The sequence below is a fragment of the Caloenas nicobarica genome, chromosome Z (assembly GCF_036013445.1).
Source record: "Caloenas nicobarica isolate bCalNic1 chromosome Z, bCalNic1.hap1, whole genome shotgun sequence".
Classification (NCBI taxonomy): domain Eukaryota; kingdom Metazoa; phylum Chordata; class Aves; order Columbiformes; family Columbidae; genus Caloenas; species Caloenas nicobarica.
Genome location: NC_088284.1, coordinates 89,532,202 through 89,559,816, shown reverse-complemented (window position 1 = coordinate 89,559,816; position 27,615 = coordinate 89,532,202). Strand labels below are relative to the sequence as shown.

Here is a 27,615-nt window from a genome sequence, read left to right as displayed (position 1 = left end):
AAATGTCTAGATGGGATACATCCACAAAAGATTTTACTCTTCAATAGGATTAAATTCCCAGAAGAATTTTGGCTTCCTGCTATACACGCACACACATGTATGCACACACAGAAATTCATATTTGACCAAGTTGCTATTTTCCCTTTTCAGTGGGATTCTGTATGATAAAATTTAAATCTCCAAGGTCTACATTTATCTTCAATTCATTAAATTTTATGTCTACAAGTCAAAACATGAGCTGCAGATCTTGTTACATCATGCTCTTACATTGCACGTGCTGCATGTACTTAAGCTTAAATTTTACAGCATAATTAATCCTTAATGCAGTGTGTGCAAATTAGTCGTTGGTAATTAGTGGTGTAACTTTTAAAAATCTTTCTGCCCTTTTGACTACGAGCTAATAATTACAGTGCATTGCTTGAAGCTTTTTAACTTTCATTTATATAAATTTACAATCAAATAATTTTTAGCAATAAGGTTGGATTAAGTCACTTGTGAGAATGTATTAACCTTTTGTTCAGGAAGAGATGAGATGTTGCTTGCACCTGCTCTACAAATGTGCACTGAGTTTTCTTGTGTTAATCAGGCACATTTGAATCTTATATAAAAACTTCAGTGTGGGCGTATAGATACAACTAAGATGCTTACATTTAATACTGCTCAAACAAGTGGTGGCGATGACTCACGAGTTCCATATACCAAGGAAATGGGATTAATCCTCTCAAACACTGTGTCCGTAGCGTATTTCCAGGAGAGAGAACCGTGTTTGGATGAACGTGATGACCAGAGAAAGGCACTGCACTGAGATGTGCAGGGACTGAAGTCTCAAGACAAATAACAAGGCATTCTATGCAGCTGGTTACAAAAACCTCCCCAGGAAATACTGCACTCTGGTTCTGACCGAACTGAGTTTCCCTCAAAAAGAGTGAGTACCTTTGAACCTTTTCTCCTCTCATGCCCTTAAATTTACTTCAGCTGGTAACCATTCCTTTTCTGAGCCTATGCATCTCATTTTGGTCACTCAAATATTAGTAAAACATTCAATGTTTTCTAGACCATGTTGAGAAAAGTGCTTTCAGTTTTGGGCCCCTCCTCCATACGAGAAAGACACCAATGGTCAAGTTGGTCTGGACCTGGAGCTCTGTGAGGAGAGGCTGAGGGAAGGGCCTTGCTCAGCCTGGGGAGGGGACAGAGTTGGGCACCCACCAGCAACCTGCCGGTGCCTGCGAGGGGGTTATGGAGAAAACAGACCCAGGTCCTTCACACTGGTGCATGGCAGGAGGGTGAGAGACAGCGGGGTTAAACTGACACAAGAGATGCTCAGGCTGGACAAAGCCCTGACCAACCTAGTCTGAGCTCATGGCTGACCCTGCATGGAGCAGGAGTTTGGACCAGAGCCCTCCGGCAGTCCCTTCCACCTCGATTACCCTGCGATCCTGAATGCCCTGTCTGGCAACTTGTGGTCATTCAAACACAGTGCGGAAGCATCCTCTAAAATGAATATTCCAGTACGGCTTATTTATAACTGACATAGTTAAAATGAGCCATAGGTTAAATAAAACACTATACCAAATAAAGGTGCATACAGGGGAAAAAATGCCAAATTAAATTTTTTACAATAGAAAAAATTGATAATTTTTTTTTTTTATTAGAGCTACCTCTTGAATTAAAAATAAGTGAATGCAAACCCAGAGATTCAATCTGTTGAGGACTGGAAGGAATAGGAAGTAATATCAGTATCTAAAAATCAGGTAAGATAGGTCAACTGGAAAGTGCTTTCCTAATATTTGACTGCAGAAAAGTCTGTAAAGACTGAGGTAAAACAAGTGGGAACACAGTCCTGTGTAAACTTAGGCAGAACCAGAATTTTTCCTTTAATCCTAGCTTTACTAGTGCATTGAAGACCCAAGTTCAAGGCTTAGGAAACTTACTGATAAGTCCACTTAAAAGCTAAATCTCTTATGGAGTACACAGATGCAGAAGCTCACACTACAAACTGTGTGGTTTTGAGTCTTTGTACCATCCAGCTGCCTCTCAGGTGTTCCACAATTTCTCCTCTGCCCAATGCTTTCCAAATCAAATACCATAATCCCATAATGACAGGACATCTGCTAGAACAAGGAACTCCAATTTGAAAATCCCACTTTCAAATAATAACAATCTTTTTCTTTACATACAAGTATTTTAGGATGAAATTTTAGGCAAATTTTCTGACACATCATGCAAGTTTTCGAAGATCCATAAAAAGAACAAATTTTATTAGCTCAGAAAACATCTAGAATTATTTCTCTTTCTTGCCTTCCAAATATATTTGTCTAGCCACTTAAGACTTCCATTACCAGATGAATGATTCCTGTGTAAAAAGACAGTTTGTGAAAGACTTTACTGATTTTTCCACATGGAAATCTCTCTATAAACACAGAACTTTACAGTCACTCCAGCTGACCTGAAGCTTATGCAACTCTTGTAATCCAGGAATGCACTCGTAGATCGTACGTTTTATCAGTCATTAAGGCTTGTAGCATCTGAAAAACATCAGGCTTGTTTTGATCCCAGACTTTCCTATACTGGTATTACATTCTATTAAAAAAAAAAAAAAGTGACAAATAAAGCATCGACTTTTTATCAGAATGGGGACTGTACAGACTAAGACAAATTCCAGTATACTCTCTTTTAGAAACAGCAGTCAGGACTTCTCTGTTATGATACAACAGCAAACCTTTGCTTATAATATGATGAAACCATGACTAAGACAATTTATATTTGTATAACCAAAGACAGAATTTTGGCTATATGCATAAATGAAAAAGATTATCAGATTACAGCATTTGGCAAAGAAAGATGGGGGGAGCAGGGAGTAAGCAGTTAGTTTATACAGCATTTCCATCACTTTTATTCTGCCGTCATCCACGCAAACTTAGCCACAGACTACTTTGATTTTGAATTATTCTTTGCTGTAATGGCTTGCTAGTGAGTACTCCACAGCAAATTAATTTTAAGATGTGAGTGTAAAGAAAGAGTCTCAATTTATAGCAATTAAAGTCACAGAATATCCAAGTAAGTTGAATAAGTTACTCTGAAGTAGCCCTGGAAAGCACTGGCCCCAGCCGAACAGGGAATATCAACATGTGCTGACAAATCTGAGATAGCTACAGTGGGCTTGTCATCAGAAGTGAGGATAAGCACATGGCCCCCTTATGTTTAAATGATTTGGTGATGCTGTATAAATATCTCTTATCAGAACAAGATTGCTAGCATTCTCTTCTGTGTGGGAGAGTCCATTTTCATAATCGAATTCTCAGATGTAAAACTGTAAAGGAAGACTCTGCAAGTTAAACTGAACTGTATAACTTCAAAACTGCAGGACTTAAAAATTAATTATATTCCATAAAGCCCAGCAAATCTTGGGCTTTCTAGCCATTCAAACCTTTCATCTTTTTATTACTCCCCACATCATAGCTCTGGACTTTAAACTTCAGCTCCTCAGCTTTACCAGCAATTTTGCTACACACAATTGACTTCTCAGCTGAAACATTCTTAATAGCACCACTAATTGCCTTTTTCTCTTACCATTCCAAAATGAAAGAGTCTCTGGTCTCAAAAGCCTTTGAGAATAACTCTTAATTCCATATTTTTCCTTTCTCTGTTTTTCAATGCTTAAAAAAAAGGAACAATTTCAAAAAAACCCAAAAGTTAGTTTAAGCTGCTGCTTTTGCTGGAAGGCTAAGAAAAGACCTGTGCAGCTAATTACTGAAAACATTCAAATGTGCTGATTTCCATCACCTTATTAATTACAACTGGAACAAAATTTTCAAACCTGATGGACTGCTGGAGCAAAATTTTAAAAGTGACTAACTGGTTTAGAAGTTTCTATCTTTCAATAGGACAGGGCCTACTCCCAAGGAAAGAATACTTACATACCTGTATGAAGTCTTGTTTCCAGAAGTAGCTACTTGTGCTCCCACCGAAGCTTACAGTTGTCACAGTGTGCTCAGCTCCTCTTAACCTAAGGGTATATTTAAGTTTTCTTCACACTTTTTTTTTGTTTAAGTCAGTTGTAAAACCTACACAGCCGAAGACAGATTTGATTAGTAATAATGAAATAGAATATTTAGAATGGGTTAATACAGTCCAAAAAGCCATACGCTAAATAAAAATACTTAATATCTCAACCCGTTGTACTTGCAGAAAGGAATTATGGTAACTGAATCAATGATAACCACTGTCGGATAAAAGGTCAACGTGATGTTGAACTAACTTGCTTTTAATGTATTTCGGTCAGTCAGCACAAATAATTTTGAAACTGTGCTGTTAGACAGATTTGTTTGCTTCCATCTTAGAACATGGTGACCTCCAGGAGCACAAGATTTATGTCCTCTGACTGCAAGCCAGATTCCTGTATCCTGTTTAGTATTTCATACGTGCCACATAAAACAAGCGCAATTCAAATGCTTTGCCATTCAATCAAGAGTCAAGCCCAAGCCCATATTTAGACAGAATTTAGATATGTGTTTTATCCAATGATTATTTAATGATCCTGAAACAGAACTAATGAAACCTTTGTCCATGTGAGTGCTCCAGCCACTCTGGTTATCAGGCAGGAAAAGAGGAGAGCCTCTCTCCCGCAGCAAATTGGACAGCTAGTGACTGCTGCAGTTTGGAGGGAAAACTATTTAAATCCTTTCTGGCAGAGGAAGAAGTTAAACCTGGATCTCTTGCTTCCTGGCTGATGCTTTAACTCACACATTGTGCAAAGAAGGAAACCTTAACAACCAGGACAAGAGGTGGTAAATGACTCCTGCTGAGTTTCTGATTAAAAGCTTGCTGCTCTCACACTACGAGATCACAAACAGATGGAAAGACGTCCCTGCAGGAAGAACTGGGTTTCAAGGATACCCATGTACTGCTTAGGTCTCCTCAGCAATCACTAAGAATTCAGACGGTTCCCTGCTCCTCCTGAGCTGCACAGTGAGCCTGGGGGACAAACCCAGGCACCTGAGACTCAGAGCCAGCCACTGCAATCTCATCACTTCTCCTTAAAGCAGCTTCTCCCACCACATGACTGCATGAAGTTCAAGTTTCCAGTAAATCATAGGCAGATTATTTCCAGGAGCCACTACTACCCCAAACACATCAGTAGTATGGGTAAGATAAATACAGTCAAAATTCAGCAGAAGAAAAAAAGGAAATCTCAGCAAAAAATGCACAATTTTCCATGCGATCTCACAACATATTACAAAATCTCCAATACTTAGCAGGTTTAAATTACACAGTCTCATCGATCTAAGCCGACTTGCTTGCTTTCTTTCTCTCTCTCTCTCTCTCTCTTTCTTTTTCTCCCCATAGTCACTATTTGCTTTCTTTGTGCCACTGCCTGTAGTGCATGAATCTGTGAAGAAACAAGCAACCCAATGCCCATTTTTTGCACTGTAGACTGTCAGCACCTCCAGCTCACAGACTCAGTTGCAGCAGAACTGACTACTTATGACAAATAGGATCCAATTTTAAAACAAACAAACAAACGTTCTTTCTTGGTTTTTTTTGTTTTGGTTTTACTTATTTTTCTGCTTGTATTTACATTTTCTCTGCCCTGCTTTCAAATTCATTTCTTTCCAGCTTTATGTGTGTTTCCTCACCTTGGCTCCAAATTTACATTTATTTCCCTTCTCGTCCCTTCGCTCGTATTCACATCTACTTACAGAAGCATTACAACATCACGGTATTGTTAAACTACAGAATTAGAAGTAAAGTCTGGCTCCAGCTAACCTTTGTCCTTGCAAAACCATTTTACTTCCTCCAAACTACAACAACTGGAGGTGCAGAAAGCATTCAAGGACATCTCTGCGAGCCCCTCCTACAGTTTATCTGGGCAGAGGCTCCGTTCTGCTGAGATATTCCCACAAACGCAGCACTGGCCTCTGCTTGAAGAGGCAGCTACAGTGAATGGCGGTTCATGATACCTTCTGAAACAGAAGGAACACTGGACTATGGGATTCACCTTATTTCTGCATGAACAGAAGAGAGAGACATCTTCCTGAAGAGTTTGGTTGGAGTTTTTTTGCAGCAAACAGTTTGTTCTTTAAACCACATGAAACTGAAGCGAATTAAGCTCACATATATAATGCTGTAGCTGTGCTTGAGTTTATGCTCAAGTTCCCGGAACCAGCTGCACCCCTAGAGCCTGGAGCAGTAGGACTCTGTGAACTTGGAGATCCCCGTGCATGAGTCACCCCTCCTGGAAAGCCCTTGACTCAAACGACTTAGACAAAATGAGATTTTCATGTGTAGGCAGCATGGATTATCTGGGAGTTCCAGCTCAAGCAAGCCAAAAAATAAAGTCTACATTAACATATAGTCAAATTCTAGCAAAAATGGGTCCCCGTTGTATATGTGGAGATCTGTGAAGGCTTGCAACTACCTCCCAGTCCTTAGCAAAGTAACAGTTATTAGACCACAGACATCTTTGAAAGAAGGATGTTTTTCTTTTAGTTCTCCTTGTTCAGGTGTCAAAGTATTGTTCAGAGGATGCCTAAGACTGCATCTAAACTGCTGGGAAGCTGTGATGGAAATTTCACAAAATTTCTTGCATGAAATTCCTGAGGTTCCACAACTTCATCCAGGAAAAGAACAAGACTGGCTTTTCTCACATAAATGTAAGAATGACCTTCAATTAAACCAAGATAGGTGAAATCCACAAAAAGCCCAGATTAAAGAAAACTTGATCAAATATTTTGAACCTCAAGAAAAGTCTCTTTCCAAGAATTTTACTCCTACATATGCTTTATCTACCCTGTACTCAAACTACCACCATATGAGGAAGAGCACTCTTCTGCCCCAGCATCTTTCTCCTAGGAGTCACAAGGTGATTCACACGAATTAAGCTTCACTATAATGCCTGTAAGACAAAACTGTGCAACAAGGCAAGATACAGGACAGATGGGCGGGTGAAATCAATTGCTAAAAGGCATATTAGAAAAGACTGAGTCAAAAAGTAGGATTCGGGATCCCTGGTTCTCCGTTTCTTGTTGCACTGCCTGACTGCTCTTACTATTTTGTAATGATTGTGAAATTTATAACTATTTTGAAGATTTCTGCACATCACTGTGGTAATGATATTTTAAATCTCTCTAGTATCAGGCTAAAAACATATCTTTTTATTTTCATGCTAACAGAGCTCTCAAAAGTTCAAATGTGCCTCACATACTGTTCAAATTTAGCATAATTTACTTTTCTGGAACAAAATCTAGCACCCAGCTTGTGTGCAGTACCACAGCTGTTCCAGTAGAGCATTAATACTCCCAAGCACACAGGACATATTTAATTTCTCTTTACAAACAAGAAAACTGGACAAGAGTTATTCAGAAACAACTTTCATTTATGAGTCTGGGGGGTCTCAACTTAGGATCAACTGTAATTTTGTAGCAGTTTTTAGGATTTTATGCACAAAATGAAGAGGAAAACCTTTGCAGGGAAACTGCTTAATCTGGAAAACTTTTTGAGAACGTAGGTCACTGTGCTGCATGGTGCTTCCATGGCTATCCTTCCACTGTCCCACAAGCTGCTACCCTGTCTCCCCTCTGCAACATTTCTCAGATCATTACTTTATGTGAGAATCATGGTAATTTTTAAAGACTAACAAAACAGATTTTAGCCTTTGGGATGACTTACGTGTGGTGTAAAAAAAAAAAAAAACAAAGAGGGATCAACTTAGTTACTTCTTACCTTGTAAATACTGTTGCCACTCAACCATTCAGAAAAGAGACAAATTTATTAGCAAAGTTAAATTAAACATCCATCAAATTTAATTGTAGCTATTAGTAATATTTAAAATAATATCTTCTGCTATCCAGAAAAAATAAAAGGGCATCTTAAACAGCACCAGCTTTTACTTAAACAGTTTACAGATTTTAGTAATTAACAGAGTAAAACCTACTCTGGCACAGCTTTACAACTGCATGCAGATAGAGACATTATTTCCCCTTTTAATCTTAGAAGCAAATAGTAGTAGTGTTGGTGGTTGTGACAAACAGCCAAATTTAGGTCAGGGGACTAAGTAGCTGTGAGGGTGGCTGTCAGTTCACACTATAGTTATGCTTCTCTAAAAAGGCACAGCTGTTGGTTGACATGAATTCAGATGTTATGCAGATACATTTCTAAACCAGCTGACTCTGGATTATCACAGCAAAAAAATATTTCCTAAGCACTTTCTTTATGAGAAGACAGTAGGAAGACAACAATAGCAATTTGTAGATTTATGTTCTTGACTCATGGATTTTGACACAAAGTTTTGGGGGTTTTTGGTTTTTTGTTGTTGTTGAGCAAGTGGGTGATAATACAAGATGACAGGAACAACATGTGTTCTTGACCAACTTGCCAGTTCAAAACAATGCTGGGAAGCTGCTGACATACCAATGTGTATCACTTGTATGGCAAAACTTCTGGAAGTAACTCAGAGCACACGTTCATCTACAGTTTTAATTCTGCTCACCAGGTTCCTCAGGGAAAGCGCCTGGCTCCAGACTGCAGGCTTTCTCCAGGGGCAGGAAACGCTGAACCCCCTGATGCAGCTCACAGCCCCAGGTTTGTCCTGTGTCCCTGGTGTCCCGCCGTTCCACCCAGTGTGACTCTTGGTTAGTGCCATCGCTGCGGTGGAGGACACTGAAGAGTTGTTATCTCAGCAACACATGGAAGCACATACTGGATTTCATGGCTGCACCTGGGATGTGGCTGATGTGGTCATAAAACAAGTAATCCAGAACAGAGGTACAGGTCAAAACTCTCAAACAGGAGAGGATCAAAAGAGGTGTTTTCTATAACTAATACTAATGAGAAGTTTAAACTTATCTTTTTTAGTCAATGCTGATTCATTAAAAACAGGAAAAAAAAGTTCTTTATCAAAAGTTCTTATAACTTTCGATAGTGAGGAAATCTGTATTTTAATTGGCTTTGGATGATATTGGCGATTTATGCATGGTTGATCCTAAATGCCACTTGGAATAATCTGAAAAGGAAAGGGATATGGCTGCAAAACACTGCAGGGCCATGGTAGGAGATGGTAGTCCATCATCACATCTTCCTTTGCAAGGGCTGAATCCTGTATCCTGTGTAATCTCTGACAAATCTCATTTATGTCTACAGTACAGGTCTTTGCATTTCAAAGAATGTTAAGACAACCTTAAACTCTTTCTGGGAAGAAAGATTTACTGGAATACACTTTTCAAACAAGGATACTCTAAAGGAAGTCCTAAGTGTGGTCATCAAATACACATTCAGGGAAAGGGAAAATATGTTTCAATCAACTTACTTGGAAAATCCAAGTCACACTTTATAAATATCAAAGACTTCCAGAGAGAAGCTAACTGATTTCAACTTCCTACAGGAAATTTTTGCTGTGTGACATGCTGAACAATGAACATTTAGATGAAGTTATTAAATCTACTACAAGTTTGGCGTGCATTTTACTAAGCAGGCAATTAACAATCACGGCTCTCAGCTCAGTAAAGCTCTCTGCCGAGTGTGCATCTATGGTTAAAAAAAGGTCGGCTATCAAGAGTAACTGGTTTCACAGACACTTTCGATTGATGCAAGTATGGGAGGTGGCTCTGTCATTGTGCTGACGACCACAAGTTTGGTTGCACTAGCCTAAATATGAGTAAGACCCTACAAGAATTTGGATTCAGGAGCTAATCCAGTCAAAAATTAACCCAGCAGAAAAAACAGGGGAGTGTGTGTGAGAAATTAGTTTTCAGTAAGGAGCAGACTCTCCTTTTGGCCTATCATGGGTGATTTGGATTGGAAATTATGAAATATCTTCTTTTGGTATCAGCCAGACTTTGTCAGCTTAAAACAGCAATATCCAAAAATATTAGGATCTGCTACAAATGAGCTGCAGAATAATACAAGAAACATCATAACTCCTTCGAGATAACTAAACAATGGAGCTTCATTTAGAATAGAAAGTACCAGACTGATCACTGCCTATGAAAGGTGACGTTGCACTAGAAGTTTTGGAGAAGGTGACAAGGATTATTGACATGTGAAAAGCATTTCTAAATATAAACACTTAAAAGACTATCTTGGTGACTTTTCTCATTTAGAAAAGATATGAGTAAGACGGATTTGCACACATTAATGATTAGTAGAAAAATGGTAGATGACAAACTTTTAGGCTTTCTGCATCATAATTCAAAAAAAGGGGAGACAAAAAGGAGAAGTATTTTAAACCAATCAAAGGAAATACTTTTCACAAAGTGTCCGATTAACCTATGCAGCTTTTTTTTCCACAGGAAGTCATTCCAGACAGTACTTTAAAAGGAGTCATAAAATGACTGGACATTTAGGCTTATGACTAATGCCAGTGATTTGGAAGAGAGACTAAGACTTATGCCTGCAGACTTAAGCCTGCAGACTTACATTTAAGCAGTCAATATCAGATATCAAACAAGATCAATACTGTAGAAGCAGCTGTTCCTAAATCTGTCTTAGGAATGTTTCTTGCATTCTCCTGCGAAAGTTTGATTGCTGATTGTTGCCAAAGACCAGTGTACTGAACTCTTTGAATATTTTTCGTTTGATCTTCTATGGGAATTATACTGCTCATTACAAAACAAGCAATGGTATCTCCTGAAAGCTCCTACCATGCATTGTTACAGAAAAATTTAGGTGTGGATGACCACAGGAGATCACCAAGTCCAATGTCCCACCAAAGCAAGGCTAACTTTACAGTTAGGTTGTGTTGATCAGGGTCTTTTCCAGCGGAACCAACCTCACAACAAATTTGTTTCTTATTTACAGTTAGAGCTTCCCTTCTCACATTTTTTGATTATCTTTTTATTGTACACCTCTGAGACCAGACTGGCTCTGTGTTCTCTCTTACCCCTGCTAAGTGGAGGGATATTGAAAGACTACAATTAGTCCAGAAATATGCTTTGCCCTTCTAAGATGTATTTTTTTATCTGGCAACAGTGTTTAGACATATCTGCAGGTTACAAACTTCAAATTGTGAAACAGATTAAATGGGATGGAAAAGTAGGCCTACATTAGCCACAAATTTTCTCATACTTTGGCTTTTAAACCAGCTGTCACTATATTTCTATTTTCCAAAAAGTCTATGCTTTTAATTCAATCTAATTATGACCTCTTTAAAGTTGGGAAATTAAATTATCAGTAAGTAAAATGATCAAGCATGTTATATGAAATTTAAGGTGCTTCTTTGTACAACTTGTGTATGGGCCATAATCTCGGGGTGACCTGGAAGATGCACTGTACTACGTTCCCTTATCTAGACTGCAGACTTCTGTCTCTTTCCATAAAAAAACCAGGAGCCCGAGGATGGCTCTTTTAAGACACTCAAAAAACATGCTTTCATGATGTCTGTGCTTGACAGTTCAACTGCAGGAAAGATACAACTAAAAAGAGGTATTCATCTTTTAAGTACAGGCAGGGATGTTAATCTTGTGGTTCAGAACTGACAGTTTTTCTTGTCAAGTATCATAGACTTGAGCTCTGATTACACACTCTTCACAGGCTCCAACAAAAGAAGCTCTTGTTTCTTCTGTGCTTTATGCTATTGGTCTATTGTTTCACATATTCATTTTGATAAATCATACATACAAAATGCTACCTTGAAATTAAGGAAACAATACCTATATAATCAATCCTTTAAAAATTCTATGAGATTTTAAAAATGTTCTACCAATTCAGTAAGGTTCCCAATATTTCATCTGTTTTATTACTACTGTCTACTCTGGTTTATTATTACTCTTACGGTTTAGGACATTGAACAATGTATCAGCCATTCTTCTTTAACACTCTCTGGTCAAGATTTCTACATACTAAAAGCATTACACCCTCTTAGAATCCAAATAACCTACATCAAATATATTCACATGGTTGTTGTGAAAAGCATAGTGAAGGATTTAGTTTTGTTTGCAAGGAACAGGAGAAGGTGTGGTGGCACCTAGTCTTGCTCCTGCTTGAGCCTGTCATAGTAGCATAGTGTAACAGTAAAAAAAAAAAAATTTTTTTTAAAAGAAGGCAAACAATTCATCTGCAAGAAACCTAAGTGGACTCTGCTGCAATCCTTCAATAAGTCAAAAAAACCCCCACATCAAAATTATCCTCCTTTACCTTGATTTAACTTCCTTGTAAGGGTCTAGGTCTCACAAAGGAACATTATCCTAAATTACCATACACCTTCTGGACAAGAAATCTTCTTAACTTAGCTAGGTGTAAAGCAATTTTGTGAACTGACATAACATTCGAACCAGCCTAAAAAGTGACCAAGCTAGGGTTTTAAATGTAATGTGATTGCAACACTATTCCAATGAAATAACCTCAGTTCTAATTTTAAAGAGATAAAGCATGAAAATGAGGATTTTAAAAAAGTTTTTAACCTTCCACTCTGTTTCAAATATAAACCCTTAATAAAAATTTAAAAAATCAAGTTTTCTTCCCATCCTTATTCTATAGAAAACACTTGACCTAATTTTTAAAGTAATCAGCTTATATTTTTTAAATAAAAATTCGAATGTTAAATGTCCAATTGAGAATTCTTAAAATGTGTAATTGATTACTCACTTGTACTGTGCTAAATACAGTAATTGGCAATACAACTTGTAAGTAGAATTATTGCTTAACAGATTTTGCATTTTCAGCCCTTCATCTATAATTTGTGGGATCATTACCAAATCCCTCCCGCCTGCTGCTGACAGCATGTGGCAATGCTGCACAGAGTTTTTCACACTACATTCTCTTGTGTCCCAGACATATCTGGAAATCTAGACAGCTCAGTGTTGAAAGGCTGCTCAAGCTTTATCCCGCTTCCTTTCATTTTGAAAAGAACACAAACGAAAAGAGTGTAAAATAGAAACTTCAAAAGCTCCCAGACGTACCAGCACAAGATATCCAACTCAGCAAAGCAGTACTTGCTTGCAAAGGAAGATACTGTGCGTGCTATGAATTTACATAGTTGCAAGTGACAGCAGAAACAGAAAACAAATCCATTGCAAGTTACTAAATGCAGTGAAGCAAGCTCTGACTCAGGAAACTCCCAAGCTTCAAAACTGTTTGAGGCTAGGAGTACACTTGGAAAATATATTCCAATACTTCTTGTTTTTATAGGATTTTTTAGGCATTAACTTTTACCTACTGCTTGGTCTGACCTAGTGTGATCATTCCTATGCTCCACGTCACAGTGAAGCTCACTTCCCTTTCACTGGATCTTTCTACAATCATCTTGTTACCTCCTTACCTGGATCTGGTTCCAAAACTATTGTGTGTGCACTCATAAAAGACTGCAGAAACCTTGGAGGTGAGTCAGCATTGATCTCACACAGTCTTTACCTTCTCTTTGCTATTCAATCAAGCCCAAGGCTAAACAGGTGCCTTGATCATAACTCAAACCTCCTCACCTGGCTCTCATCTCTGCAACAAGAGGGCTTTGCTGACAAAAACTAAACCAGCTTTTACCAGATGGATTTTCACGTCCAAAGAAGTGCAGGTTGTGACGGTTTATGCAGCTCCATTCTATTGAATTAACAGTGAGCTAGACACAGGGAAGAAAAAGGAATCATCTTACATGCGGACTGCTGGTGAAGTGTGCTCTTCAACTGCTTGCTACTATGGGTGCTTGCTACAAAATGGAACAAGACAAAGAAGAATTAAGTTCTGTCAATAAGTTTATAGATCTGATAAACAGGATATTTCATTACATTTATATTCTGAATGCAGAATTTTCAGCCTTTATATGTGGAAATAAATTATCCTATATCCTATGCATTTCTTTAGCTGCTTCCACAGATATACCACTTTTTGGCTGGCAGACAAAGCAAGTAGAGCACTATTCTGTCATGTTCTTGCTTTTCACTTCAACTCGGACAACTTGGGAAGAGTGGTTTATGCCAACATTGTCACAATTTCTCAAAAGAAGTGATGTTCTTTAGTCAATACAAACAAAATCTTGCTGTCTGCTCCATCTCTGCTCTGTTATCAGCACCAAGGCCATTGTGACTATGAACTAGAACAAAAGGCTCAACATCAATGTGATGCTGGAATTATATTTTGTTTGTGAGAAGGAATTTTTCTTTCCTTTTTCCCAGAGCTTATCTACAAAAACTAAATTATCTCCCTAAAAAGTTTATTCCTGTATGCTTTTAGATAAGAGTGCCTGAATGAATTATTCAGCAGTGAAGTATCGTGCTGTCTTGCCTCGCTCTACTGTTGTGATGCTTGGATATATACGGAGGGACAAAAATGTTCCTGAATTTTGGTCAAACATGGAATCAATAGAAACAATAGCAGATACACATTCAATGTTATTTTTAAAACTGCAGGCAGTTGTGTTTTAACTATTTTATATGTATTTCTGATATTGAAACAAGCAAACAAATGCACAATTTGTGTAAGATTTTGTTGCTTAAGCCCATTAGCTGGCGGTCAAGATACAATGCCAGTAAATACTCCAAGCTTATTTTCTGAAGTTCTCTCTTCAGCTGCATGTTAGAAACAGTGCTAAAGGATCTAGTGCTGGTTATTTTCCCATGCACACCAAGTGCATGGGAATGTAAAATGCTAGTTTAATCGACTAGGTTTGACTAGCCAAAGCGAAGAGGCTTTGTGGTTCAACTGGTAGTAGTGTCTCAGAGTTACATCACTGTTAAAACTGACAGTCGCCATCACTGTAAGTCTCTGAGCCCTTAATAAACATGGAAGAGCAACATAAAATACAACAGTCTGAAACAGGTGGAAGTGTTCAAGACAAGATACATGTGTTGGGAATATGGATTCATTCAACATGTATGGCACCATTTCTTCCAAATGCTGAGAGCAGATGTCCCATATCTGCCTCTCATTCAAAGGAAATACAAAATACTGAAGAGAAAAAATCAACAGCATTAGGTCACAACATTCTTGTTTTTACAATTAAGCACAGCAAAGAGCAATAAAGTCATTCTGGTTTCCTCATACACTCCTTCCTGGTTCAGTTAACACTTATAAGTATAGTTTTCATTATTGCAATGAAAAAAGAAAAAGTCATTGTTGTCCTACTTCAAGTAACATAAGCACAGAGTCCCAGACCTTCTGTCACATCTGTTCATAAAACATATATTTGCCTTTTTTAAAAAGGCCAAAAGCAAAAGGTATCCTTGTAACGGTAAATTTTCGACCTGTCAAAAAAAAACGTTCCCCTTGTTTCACTCACAACAAAATTTGAACACGGCAGATTTAGGAGGAGGAACCAAGAATACAGTAAGTAAGGGGAACTTCATACCCCTGCATCTCATAGACACACATCTGGCCATTCTTTGAACTTCAACAGCATCAGAAGGACTCCTCGGTGGGAGGAGAGACACAGACAGGAGATTCCCTGCTTGGGTGGCCGCCCAGGCACTTGAAACAATAAATTTTAACTACTAAGATGCCTGGTGGCTAACAGCAAAGCGCATCACTCTTTTTACAAGCATTTCCTAATTTCTGTTAGCATAACTTGCATCACTTTGGTGGCAGGATACATAGCACGTAGACCCCAAAAGATTGTGAGGCTTACAGGCTGTTGAGCCGCACAACAGACAGCAGATCATGAGAGGCAGTTTCCCTAATATAACTGCTTGCCTCATTTCTTTTTAAAATGCATGGTTTTATGGAATGTAGGCATTATGAGAAAAATTAGATTTACAGTATTTGAACTCATGAGGCATTTGACTTTGTGTCACGTAACTTTCTGTTTCAAAAAACAGCACCAAGAACATCTCTGAGGGACTGTATCCTACAAAGGACTGAGAAACCATAATGTGAATAAGTAGTTGACTTACTCTTTATTCCCTGCAGTGGTTCTCTGACAAGAAAAAGTGGCAAATGTAAAAAAAAAGGCTGTTTATGGAAGCAGAGCTGCACAGAGAAGGAGTAAAGAAGCAAAATCGCCTTTGGCATTGGCAGAAACAGCACTGGAAGATGTTGAAGTGCTGGAGGGGATTTAGAAAAGACCACAAGGATTATTTACCACGGTAGAAAATGCTTTATAGAGATGAGTGGGCTTACAACCATTTCTTTATCAAAGAAGTAAGAGATGGCTTGACTAAAGGATGCAATTATCTTGTGGGGAGAAAGGACCAAAAGGGCAGATATATTGGACTAGGAAATAGGCCTCGTAAATACAACAGAAAGGTCACAGCTAATTACGAACGACAATGGTATATTCTCTACTCGTGAGGAATTTCCACTCAAAATCAGGTTCCCTGCAGGGGGACATGGTCTGACCAGAGAAGTTACCTGGTCCAGCACAGCAGCAAGTCGGTAAAGCTGAATGGCCTGCCGCAGCTGGAGACACCGGGTCATCATTCAGCCTTAAAGATCACCACCAGGCCCTGCTGGTCCCTGAAACCAGGGGGAGCGTATCCCTGCAAATACACGGCCTCCCGCGCTATTTCCAGCACATAACAGCATCTCTGTCATGGGGTATATTAACTGTTCCCTTCAGCACACCTACAAAATAATTTGAAGGCATTCCTGGAGAAGTTTAAAAAACGTATCTTCTTCTGTTTGAGCTTTACATTTTAAGGAAGGGCACACCCTGAACTAGCTGCAGGGAGTGAGGTTTTGCAATCATCTTTTAAAATCCAGGCTCATTTTAGCATTAGCATTGCCGCATGGTATGTACTGCTGGGATAAACCCCTGCTCTGAGGACACAAGGGCAACCGGTGTGCCTTAGCACAGTCCCAGACAGGGGAAAATGCATCTCTATAACCTGTGAGGTGACTTCATAGGGAAAACCTGGCTGGACTTGTCACAGCCCATTGCTCTACAGACCACTTTCCTGTCATAAAGACAGGCCCTGTGACAGGGCCTCTTACCTAGACCTCCAGGCGGCTCTGAGCCCTTCTCAAAGTGCTTGCTGGGCTGGAACTGCTGTTCTTGCTTTTTTTGCCAGGGCAGAGGCTTTGCATTTTGCTTGATGAGAACTAGTGCAAGGAGAAACAATATTCCTTCTGTAATTTTCAATAAAAAGAGAAGTTATTTGACTGTGAACTTTTAACCGCCATAGGACAAACTTCTGCCCAAATCATTAAGTGTCCTGGAAAACACCAAAAATCAGACAGCAAGGGAGGAGATCCCCTGGCAAGGTCCTTCGTGGTGATTTCACAAGAGTGGCCTCTCCTAAAGTGAGCACTACAAGCTCTATCTATTCATTTAGTGTTTCTGGCTGAAAATCTGTGTCTGTTGAAATCACAGGCCAACTCCTACTGACTTAGTAATTAACAGAGACCCTGAGAGGGCAGTCAAGCCCTGTAGACAGTAAGGTCTGTATCTGTATCACAAATACTGGTGAAACCAACAGTGGAGACATATCAGGAACCTGTAGGTGAACTTCCAGGAAAGACTACACAAGCACCAAAGTGCTATTGCAGGATGACTCCCTTTTCTCTCCCACACATCTTTCCTCTTTTTATTCCTCCTAAGGGATTACAGTAGAGGGAAAAAGAGCACAGGAACTGCTCAGCCCCTTCTCCAAGTAGGCCTGGCCCAAGATTGCTCAGAGAAGGTGTAAGAAGGCAAGACATAACCTTCTGGGTCTAACCAGTGATCCAGCTACCCCAGTATGTCTCCAGCAGTGGGACACTTTCTGCAGTATATTCCCTGAGGATTCCTCAGCATCAATGGCCATTGGATTAGGGATGTTATACTGTACATTTCTGCCTATTGCCTTTAGCATTTGTTTATGGACCCTTAGTCCATTATTTTTTCCATTCCCCTTTTGAGCCAGTTGATACTGTTATCCTCCACAACATTCTCCATCAGCTTCCAGTAATTCACCATTCACCTTCTATTATTTCTATTATTTTCATTAAATTGCTCTCTTCATAGTTTGCACACCCTGAAGTTCTGACATTGCATGATTTAGCAAACAGCAGTTCTGCATCTGTTTGCTATCAACTGCCTTCATGATTTGGAAAACGTCAGTCATATCCCCTCCTCCTTCAGAATTCTTACTCCAAACTGGAAAGTCCCAGGCATTTTCATTTTTCCTGTTTTCCAGTCCTCCTCTGTATCTTTTCTATCCTTCTTGCAATACAGATACCAGAACTATACCCAGTTTGCAAAATGTGTGTGCACCAAAGTTTTGCACAGTGGAAAAATCATGCTTTCTGTTTTTTTCACAAGACAGCACTGAGACAGGCCTGACATGATTCTGAATAAATCTGCCTGGCACCACCTCCGAGAAATGTATGTCACGGGCCTGTCAAAGCTCTCCTCCTCCTCTGTCTTCAATCTTTTCTTCACCCTCCTACTACATGCTCACATTCCTCCAAGCCAAGTCCACACCGCTCTTCCATTTTTCTGCTACACCCCCACTTTCCAACTGTAGGTAAGCGCGGGACCCTGCGTGCACTGATTTACTGTGCACAAAACACTGCTGGACGTGGTATGAAAAAGCTATGGGAGATCTGCACCACTGCTTCATCCAGCAGCTAGCTGCCAAGAGACATCTGCATTGGTGTTGCTGTTGGGGGCAGTTGTTACCGTTTGTATAATTTAAAGGCTCTTTTCACGTATTTCTGCTTGACCTCATGTGTGCAAGTTTGGGGGAGCCAAGCCCACCTCCCTGTGCCTAACACACTGGCTCAGGGCTGCTGAGACTGAACTCACTTCAACATCTCAGCCACAGCGCCTGCACCTCACACCACCTTCCCTTCAGCGCAGAACATCACCAACCAGCTGAGTCAAAGCAGGATTGCGAGCCAGGAGAAGGGATGTAAGGGAGGATGCCATCAAACTCCATCTCTCCTTCCCCCTCATCTTTGTCTCTGCACAGAAACCCCACTATTTTCAAAGCCCTTTTGCCAACACTGGAGAGAGCATGTGGAGAATAAAGGTGCTAACCAGGGTGAAGCACACAGGCACCGGTTGTCTATTACAAGGAAAGTTGTCAGGCAAGTGGTTTCGTTTTCCACAGAGAGCAGTCTGGGAAGGGGATTTCTTCAGGAAACAACCCACCCACCACTGCTGAGGCTGCAGAGATTTTGCCTCTCCCCCTTGCCTGTGTCACTGCCTGCCTTGCTTGTGCCTTTACATTCAAATCTGCTGTTGCTAAAGATGATAGTTTTCACTGGTTCCTTCCATAGGAATATGTATTCTGACATAATCTTAAGCAAGAATCACTAGGGGGATCTAGTCAAAGAAACCTACTGGTAATTTTATTTTGCAGTGGAAATCTGTGAAGTGTATTTATCAGCAACTCATATTCTAAACAATCTGTCTGATTTGGCTCATGATGAAATAACAGAATTCTGACATTGATTTGAGAATGATTAAAAATACAAAATACAAAAATACCTCAGCTGTCCTAAAACTAACTAGACTATAATCCCAGACACTTTCTGAATAATATTTAAAATAAAATGTTTCACGAATGAGCCTCGAGATCTTAAATGAATTAGAAACGCATAGCCCAGGGGTTGCGTAACGTAATTGAAGGTATAGAGTTTATGGCAATATGAGCAAAAAGAGAACATTTTCTAAACATTACCACAAGCAGACAAATCATATTAAAAACATTCACTCTGTAGAGTAATACAAAATAAAATATTATTATCTGATCAGCTTAAGTAATGCTGATTTATGTCTTTGAAGTAACATTTCTCTGTACAGGTGCAGTAAGACTGCAATTTTACAAACTGATATTCAGTTGAACATATTTATAACACAAGTTATACACTATGTACAAACCTAGTTCTCCAAGGAACTCTTTGTTCAGCATGCTGCAACACAGAAGTAATTTACCAACTTCCAGGACAGGATGCTAGCTTTCCCTTTAAATTAAATACTGAAATACTTATCAAAACATGAAAAAAATCCATTTGCTATCACATGGTGGTGTTCTTAAGTCACTTTTTTGTTACCATATGTTACAGAAGAGTAGAACCAGTCACAACAATAAACAACATTGCTTATTATGAACTTAGACTTATATTCATGCAATCACACTTTCAGCCTGAGTGCTTTTACAAGACTGTATGATCCATTTATCTTTGCTTTTCTTGACACGTAGATCCAAATTGCAACCACAGGTACTGCTACTGCTGTTACGCAGGAGAATGCAATAATCAGTGGTATCATTTGATCTGTTTTTTCCAGTCTTCCTGAAAATGGAGACAAAAGGAGAAAAGAGTTGCAAAAAACTGATTGAAACAGACACATGTATATTACTGTAAAAGTCGTGTTATTAATTACCTCCATTTGGAACACTATTTCTATTTTCATGCACAAAGTACATTTCAAAACATTTTCCATATGCTTTTTTCTTTAGTAACTCCATATTACACATTTGGTACTATTACACGCTTGGCCACTATCTTGGTCTTGAATCTGCTATGCAAGTTCAAACCCATCTGATACGATCTACAATGAAGAATACCATGGAGTCCATGAAGAACACAATAATAATATAATCTATTTTACCCAGGAAAGATTAGGGAACATTTCCACCTCCTGGAAAAAGTTCTTCAGGAGAAGATCATGTTTAAAAAGCCTAATCTTTAGATTTTTTTGTGAAACAGAAATTTATCTGGGTTGGTCTCACTGTTCATGCATGTGGACAGAAATGCAGCCAGGATTCACCTTTTTCTGGCCCTATCCCTAAAGCTACTGCACCAACTCAGGTAAGAGCAACAATAACATCCACACTGAAAGGAGGTTAAATCCAGCTTATTCTCACCAGGTGTTCTATTATTTGGTTTGATTTGGGGTTTTTTTAGGTTAACTGAAGTACTGTTGCACAAGGATCAGCCATGAACTAGTAGTTGTGGTCACCTTGACACAAAATCCATTAGAAAGTACATACGAAATAAATCTAAGGCAACACATCTACCTACCTACAACAGCTATATCAATCACTTTGATGTTGTTTCCAACTTCATTGAAAACATCAAGCAAATATCTGCCTGTATCGTTTTTGGTGACATTGTAGAGTATAAAGGTTCCATTCACTGATGGCAAAATAATTTTGTTCTCCTGATGGACTTTTTTCAGGACCATCTGTGATGGTGGGTTACTGTATGTGCTACATGTAATAGTGACATTTTCTCCTTCTTTAACATTTTCTGATGGATATACTAACACAGTAACATTTTGGGGAGGAACTGAAAAGAAAAGAAATGCAAGGTAGGATTTAGCAACAAGCAGAAGCAAAAAAACTCATGAAGCATCAGCAGCTTGTACACACAAAGTACTAATCCAGTTAATGGATACATATTTGAGCACACCACTTTAGACACTACTCCGTCACTAGCTATGCTTTACACACTGCAGTCAACAGCAGCTGACAGAAAGAATGTTTTGTCAATTGATGGATTGTGTTGCGTATCTTTTACATCATATGAAGTTTAAATTCACTGTTAATTCATTTGAGTTCATGAAAGGACACAGATCAACAGACCCAGAGGTTGATGTCCTCTTTCAACAGAAGAGAAATAGAAAAGGCAAAGGAAGGAGTCCTAGAATAGTGGGTTTTTTCACTAGGTTCCACAATTTTACATCCTGTTTTCAAAGGTGGAAGTGGAACTATGAAAAATTTTGAAGCAGCAATTATTTTGTGCATCTGCTGGTTTGGATGGAAATTTTCAATAGCACTAAGATGCTACACTTGTGACAAGAACCTGTGAAACTCATCTTAGGGTTTTTTAAAGACAATTCATTCTTAACAGAATTGAAGGTGTGATTCTGTCTGTCTAAAACAAATCCTAATATTAACTCTGCACAGTAGTTATTTTAACTAACCTTTGAGATAAAGTACTATGTGCTGAGACTGCTCTCCCAGTTCATTAATGACATGCACTCATATGTCCCTGTGTCCTTTGGCTGAGCCCTATGGTGTATTTGCCATCTACCCTTTCAAGGGTTCTGATCCCATCACCTACTTTCTTTCACAGAGTTCTCTGAATAGATGTACAAGGGGCGGTAACACTTTCTCCTTGTATCACTGTAAGTGAACAGAAAACTGAAAGTGTATTTTTTGGTGCAGCTACAGAAATAGTGCAGAATAAGGAAGAGAGATGGATTAGCGACAGAAGTGATCCCTAAGCAATACACTGTTGCCATGCAATAAACAGAAGCAGCAGGGCTAAAGGAGAGAAGTCCGCTTACTGCTGAAAAGCAGGCTTTGCTATCATTGCATGTAGATTGAGGAATCGGCACATGGCACAGCTTAAATGCAGCTTGTGAGAATGGGATACAGGGTCATAACTTAAAGGAGAGCCAAGGGGCTGTGATACAGTCCCGCCACAGAGAAGTTTCAGCATGTACTTTCTCTTTGAATCTTTTGTATGCAGGTATCTGGATCCTCCCCTGAGACCTATCTGGAAGAAAATATAGGCACTGCATGGCTTCTTTGCCTCATGCATACGTTTGCCAATTGGAAGGAGTGATGGAAGCTCAACTGACAGGAGAACTTTGCATAAGCTCTCTGTACTAAGGCAGATTTCACCCTTCATTGTTTAAAGCTTCCTAAATTACTTAATGACATCAGGGCCACCTTTTAACTCCATTGATATCAACGACAGAACTCCCCCATCCTTCACAGAATGATATCTGGACATAAAATACATAGCACAAAAAACTTGTGTTCTGTCTTCTACTAACCTTGAACAAGTAATTCCACAACTTTTTCTTCTTTGCCAAATTGGTTATAAGCTTCACATTCATAAAGCCCCAGATCTTGACTTTTTATGTTCTGTACAATTAAAGTCGCATCTTTAAAAATTTTCTCAGGCTCCCCAGTGGCCTTCTTTTTCCTCCAAGAGATCACTGGAGCTGGATTACCAGAACTAGTACATTTCATCGTCACAGTTTCTCCTTCTTTAACAGTGTTAGCAGGGATAACAGAGATCATTGTATTCTTTGGTCCATCTGAAAGGAAGAATCCTGTAGTTAATCATCACTGGATTTTTTAGACATGCAGCCAACATGTCCTACTGGATGCCAGGTTGTTGGCCTCCAAAGTTAATTGCTGCTTCTTTCTCAGAATAAGTAAAATGCACACTGTCAGAGCTTTCAAACAAACTCTCTATAGCCTAAACATACTAACCAAATACTTCTAACCAATAATATTAAGAAGGTAGATCAATCTCTCACTCATTCAGATCCTGAGTTAAGACTATCATTAAATTAAAGATTTCGTGTCTTTGTTTTGCTCATCAGCACTACTTCTTTCTTTGGGGAAGAGCTGAGGACTATGCTGATTTTTTTGTACTCACAGGGTTTTGTTTAGTTTGTTGGTTACATTTATCACTGACGTAAGTGGAGAATTAACTAATTATTTTCAAATTATTGGGAAAACATTACACATACTTACATTCCACATTAAGTGTTATTTCACTTTTACTTTTCCCAAACTTATTTTCTGCTACACATTCATAGTCTCCGCTATTTAGGAACGTCACAGATGGAAGAAGAAGAATTCTCCCCTCACTGTAAGGCCCCATGTCTGCTCTGTCAGATTTTCTCCTTAAAATAATCTTGGGAGGAGGGTTACTCTCAGCAGAACATTGTATGGAAACATTTTCTCCTTCTTGAACTGTTGCAGAAGGCTCAATAGAGAGTTCTGCAATGCCTGGAGCACCTGCATAACGAAAGAAAATGCTGTTACACTAATGTAAAAGTACTAAAGATTAAGAACATTTTAAGAAAGCAGGGATTGCTTGCCCAAGGATCTGTTCATTTTGGTTTTGGTCCCTGGCTCCATCTTATAATTTTGTCTCTATTGAAACAGTAATAATAATAATGTCCCAAATAATTTTACTATTAAATAACTACTAAATTTACTACTAATGACTAAAACTACTAGCTGCAAGAAGGAAACTGTGATGCCCCTGTGAAATTGCTACATACATTAGCATTTCAAGCAAATAACAGTGTCACCCACACTGCTGCTTTCTCAGATTCTTTTATCAATTTGAGTGTTGCATTGCAGGAAATGTCTAGAGGTATGCATGGACAACAGCAGTACAGAGAGAATTAGCTGAAAATTAACCATAGAAATGAAAAGCACGGCCCATGAAGAGCAGCAGTAAATTGAAAGCTAAATCATGAATACATAACAAGGAAGGGCCCATAATTTCCTAATTTTCAGTGTCTCAGCATCCTCCAACCCAACAGGCAGCTGCCAATTGGGTACTGGATAACAGAAGTTAAATTCAAGCAGACTTGTACCTTGTACAACAATGTCCACAGTTGCTTTCTCAGTTTTATTAGTCACCAGATTAATTACTTCACAGATGTACAGTCCTGAATCAGTGGAACGGGCATGGGGAATAGAAAGGACATTGTTTTCTACCAGATTCTGAATGCTTTCATCGGCCAGATGTTTTCTCCAAACTATTTGTGGTGGTGGATTACTCTCAGTCACACAAGTGAGTTTCAGAGGGTCTCCTTCCATTGGCGAGCTGCCTGGAGATGTGGTAATGACAGTATTTTGTGGACCAACTGAAAGAGAACAAAAGAGGAATGAGGTCAGTAAGTTCATGAAGAATGACATGCACATCTTTAACACTAGCTTCTCTAGAGGTACTTTGACAAAATATCAAGAAAAAAATTAATCATTTGTATTCCAGTAACACAGTGCAATAATTTTTCCAGACCTGACAAGACATTCGGCTTGCAACTTCGAAAGCTTTACTAAGCTAGACAAAATGTGTACTTTTTTTTTTTTACTCTTACATTTGCCTCCCTGTTGTTTAGGATTGTAAACTTGGAACTGCTAAGCATACAATGGCAATTTTAAAAACAATTCTTTATCTGCATGCTGCCACTTTTCTTCTGGTCTTCACTATCTGACTAGGCACCAGTGCCCAAGGTAAGAGAGTGAGAGGGGAGTTATCAAAGCATTGCCTAACTTCTGTCATGAACAACAATGGGTATTCAATGACTCAGTGACTGTTATTGAATACAGCAGAATTCAACTGAATACATTAGATTATCTACAAAAATAATACAGATAAGAAGTGCAGATTATAAATTATTTATAGCACACACTTTGTAAACCCATTCCATGAAACTTAACATTAAAAGAGTACTTGGTCTGAAAGCCCTAGAACAAAAATACTTACAGGTAGCATTCAGTTTCTGAGAAGCTACTCTTTCTTTGGGTTCAAAGTCCATATTAGCAATCGGTAATTTGGCCACACAGGTAATCTCTTTCCCACTATCTTCAGCCGTGGGATTAAATGAATATTTCACAGTTTTGGTCTCTGTATTTGTGCTGCCATCTGCATAAAAATTTTTCTTAAGAAGAACATGATCCTCTTTCTTCAGGAGTACTTCCAGGCGATCAGAAGGATACACATCAGGAATTTTACAGAGGACAGTTACGGGTGCTCCAGCAACTAAGGATGGGCTGATCTCAATGACAGGATCGCTGGGGAAAGCTAAAAGAATAAAATCCATTTCTTTAGTCTACCAGAGATGAGCTCCATGGTCAACATAAGAGCAAAATCCAGACATCAAACACCTTGAGTTTAGAGGCATTCAGAACACAATATTATATCAACTTCATTACAAGATATTAATATATCTTGATACAAAGACATACAGGTCTTTTATAAGCAGTTCATACACTAACAGGAATTATATTTGTACAGTTGTTGAAATATGATCACAAATGATCTAATAAGATCCAGCAGGACATCCACCTTAACCACATGGGCTGCTGGTGTTTTTTTGCTGTCAGGGTTTTTGTTTGTTTGTTTGTTTTATTTTTTTTCTAGCTCCATTAATCTTTTGAGGAGTCTATGTTTTGGCTTTCAAGTACTACCAAGAATAAGAATAAATAAGACCAGTATGTACTACATTCACTGCAGAAACTAAGCAGAAAGGGGTTGAGAAAGAGTCTTGAACAGACAGATAAAGGAATGTTACATGAGAATGTATGTTGAGCTACAGCAGACTCGTTACCCTAGCATTACCAGTTAACTACCAACCACAATATCTAAAAACAATTACTGATTTTTATGAACTTGCACTACTAAAGGAGAATTTCACATTTTTACTTACAGTAAAGTTCAACTTTGATACTCTTCTCTTTTTTCTCTTTCTCACCACAGAAGACAGTACACAGATAATGATGAGAATTCACAATGCTGACTGGATTCATAGTCAAGGTAGAGTATGTCCTGTGGTTGTTCACTGTTCCTCCAAGGGGGTTGTCCATCTGGGTTCTCCAGGAAAAGCTTGGTGATGCACAGCCAGTACTATTGCATGTCAGTACGAGTGTTTCTCCAATCTGTGCAACAACTCTGTTAGCAGGTATAATCTCCATTTCAAGTGCTTTAACTGCAATAGGGAGAACATACATAAACTCGGCAGCATTCTCAACATTTATTTTCCTATTCTCATATTCTACTGTGACATGAGGTCATTACTTTGCAAGTTTACTTTCACAGTTGTGTGGAGGTTAAACTGATAGAGCTCATACAATAGTTTACATCTGCAAAACACCAAATAAACATTGGTATTTTTGTCAAAGATTACAGACTCAGATGACTCTAACAGACAGTTCTCATGTACAAAATGGCATAAACTCAGTGCTCTCAGTGAAAATCAATGCATTGGCGCAACTGGGGGTTTTGTTTGTTTGGTTTTTTTTGGTCAGGTGTATCTGGTTGTAAAACTTTTCAACATTTGCGGGGAGGAGTGGTAAGTAAGACAGCAAGGACAACCGCAGAATCACCTTCAATAGGACATTCCGTACCAAACTTGACTAATATTGTCAGGGATGACAGTAAAAACCAAACATGCAGTTGTCTCCTAGACTGTCTTTTAGCAAACTCAATAAGAAAATTACTGTGTCATTGCAAAGCACAAAAAAGCTCAAAGTAAATGTCAAAAGAAGCTTCCTGACATTTTGTCAGAACTACTTAATTGAAAACTGTATTCACTGACACGTAAAAGCAACTGGAACAAAGAGAAAGCAAGCTCAAACAGTAAATTGCAGGTCAGTTTATACTTAACAGAATTAAAACCAAGCAGACAACCCCCCCAACTTACCAGTCATTAAGGCATACAAAATTATTAGCACAGCTTGGCGTGTTCTTCCCATCTGTTTTAACAGTTGTAATTGCTGTTACTGGGTAAAGAAAGCAAATGCAAAAGCTTTGCTTCGTATTTTCTGTGAAGAAGCACACTGAGATCTTGCTGCTCTGCAACAGCTTATGAGAGCAGCCCCAGCACGCTCTTATAAAGGCTCTGGGAGGTGGGATGGGAAATCCCGGCCCGGGGAAGTCCAGAGCAGCCAGGCACAGACTGACCGGGCTGGGCTGGGCCGGCGCCCTCTGCTGCTGCCTTCACTACAGAACTCAAAGCCCAGAAAAACAATAAACAGGAACGCTTGGAATAAAGTGCCTCCTAGACTTAAAAAGCCCAAGTCAAGATCTGATCCTGCAAACAACTGATAAAATGAAAGAAGGCGGGTAATTCCAAGTAATTGAATGGCACCATATCTCAGACAGAAGAGTTACTCAAGTTTGCTTTCAGCACAAATGTTTTTGTAGGGCTGAATCTTGAGAATACTTCCAACGATGCTCAGTTCTGTAACTAACTTCACCTAACTCAGTGTTTCCTTTGAA

The 27,615-nt window shown here is 39.0% G+C and overlaps 1 protein-coding gene across 2 annotated transcripts; it reads right to left on the bottom strand.

Annotated features, from left to right (window-relative positions):
* Positions 1 to 19,790: 19,790 nt before the first annotated feature.
* Positions 19,791 to 27,184, bottom strand: VCAM1 (vascular cell adhesion molecule 1). Of its 2 annotated transcripts, XM_065657291.1 has the most exons (8): positions 27,038 to 27,184; positions 26,045 to 26,323; positions 25,102 to 25,419; positions 24,206 to 24,478; positions 23,349 to 23,615; positions 22,637 to 22,903; positions 20,868 to 21,138; positions 19,791 to 20,139 (listed from the first exon to the last, which is right to left on the bottom strand). In XM_065657291.1, the coding sequence occupies exons 1-8, from the start codon at positions 27,087 to 27,089 to the stop codon at positions 19,971 to 19,973; spliced, it is 1,896 nt and encodes a 631-aa protein (XP_065513363.1). In that variant the 5' UTR covers positions 27,090 to 27,184; the 3' UTR covers positions 19,791 to 19,970. The 2 variants fall into 2 exon arrangements, with proteins under 2 accessions (XP_065513363.1, XP_065513362.1); XM_065657290.1 differs by lacking the exon at positions 20,868 to 21,138.
* Positions 27,185 to 27,615: the final 431 nt, after the last annotated feature.

Excerpts from the sequence above, each read along its gene's own strand:
- VCAM1 (XM_065657291.1), bottom strand. The coding sequence starts at position 27,089 with ATGGGAAGAACACGCCAAGCTGTGCTAATAATTTTGTATGCCTTAATG. Across the intron at positions 24,479-25,101 it reads TCAGAAACTGAATGCTACCT|TTGGTCCACAAAATACTGTC; the intron begins GTAAGTATTTTT and ends GTTCTCTTTCAG. Across the intron at positions 21,139-22,636 it reads TGTGGAATTACTTGTTCAAG|TTCCTCCCCAAAATGTTACT; the intron begins GTTAGTAGAAGA and ends TTTTCTTTTCAG.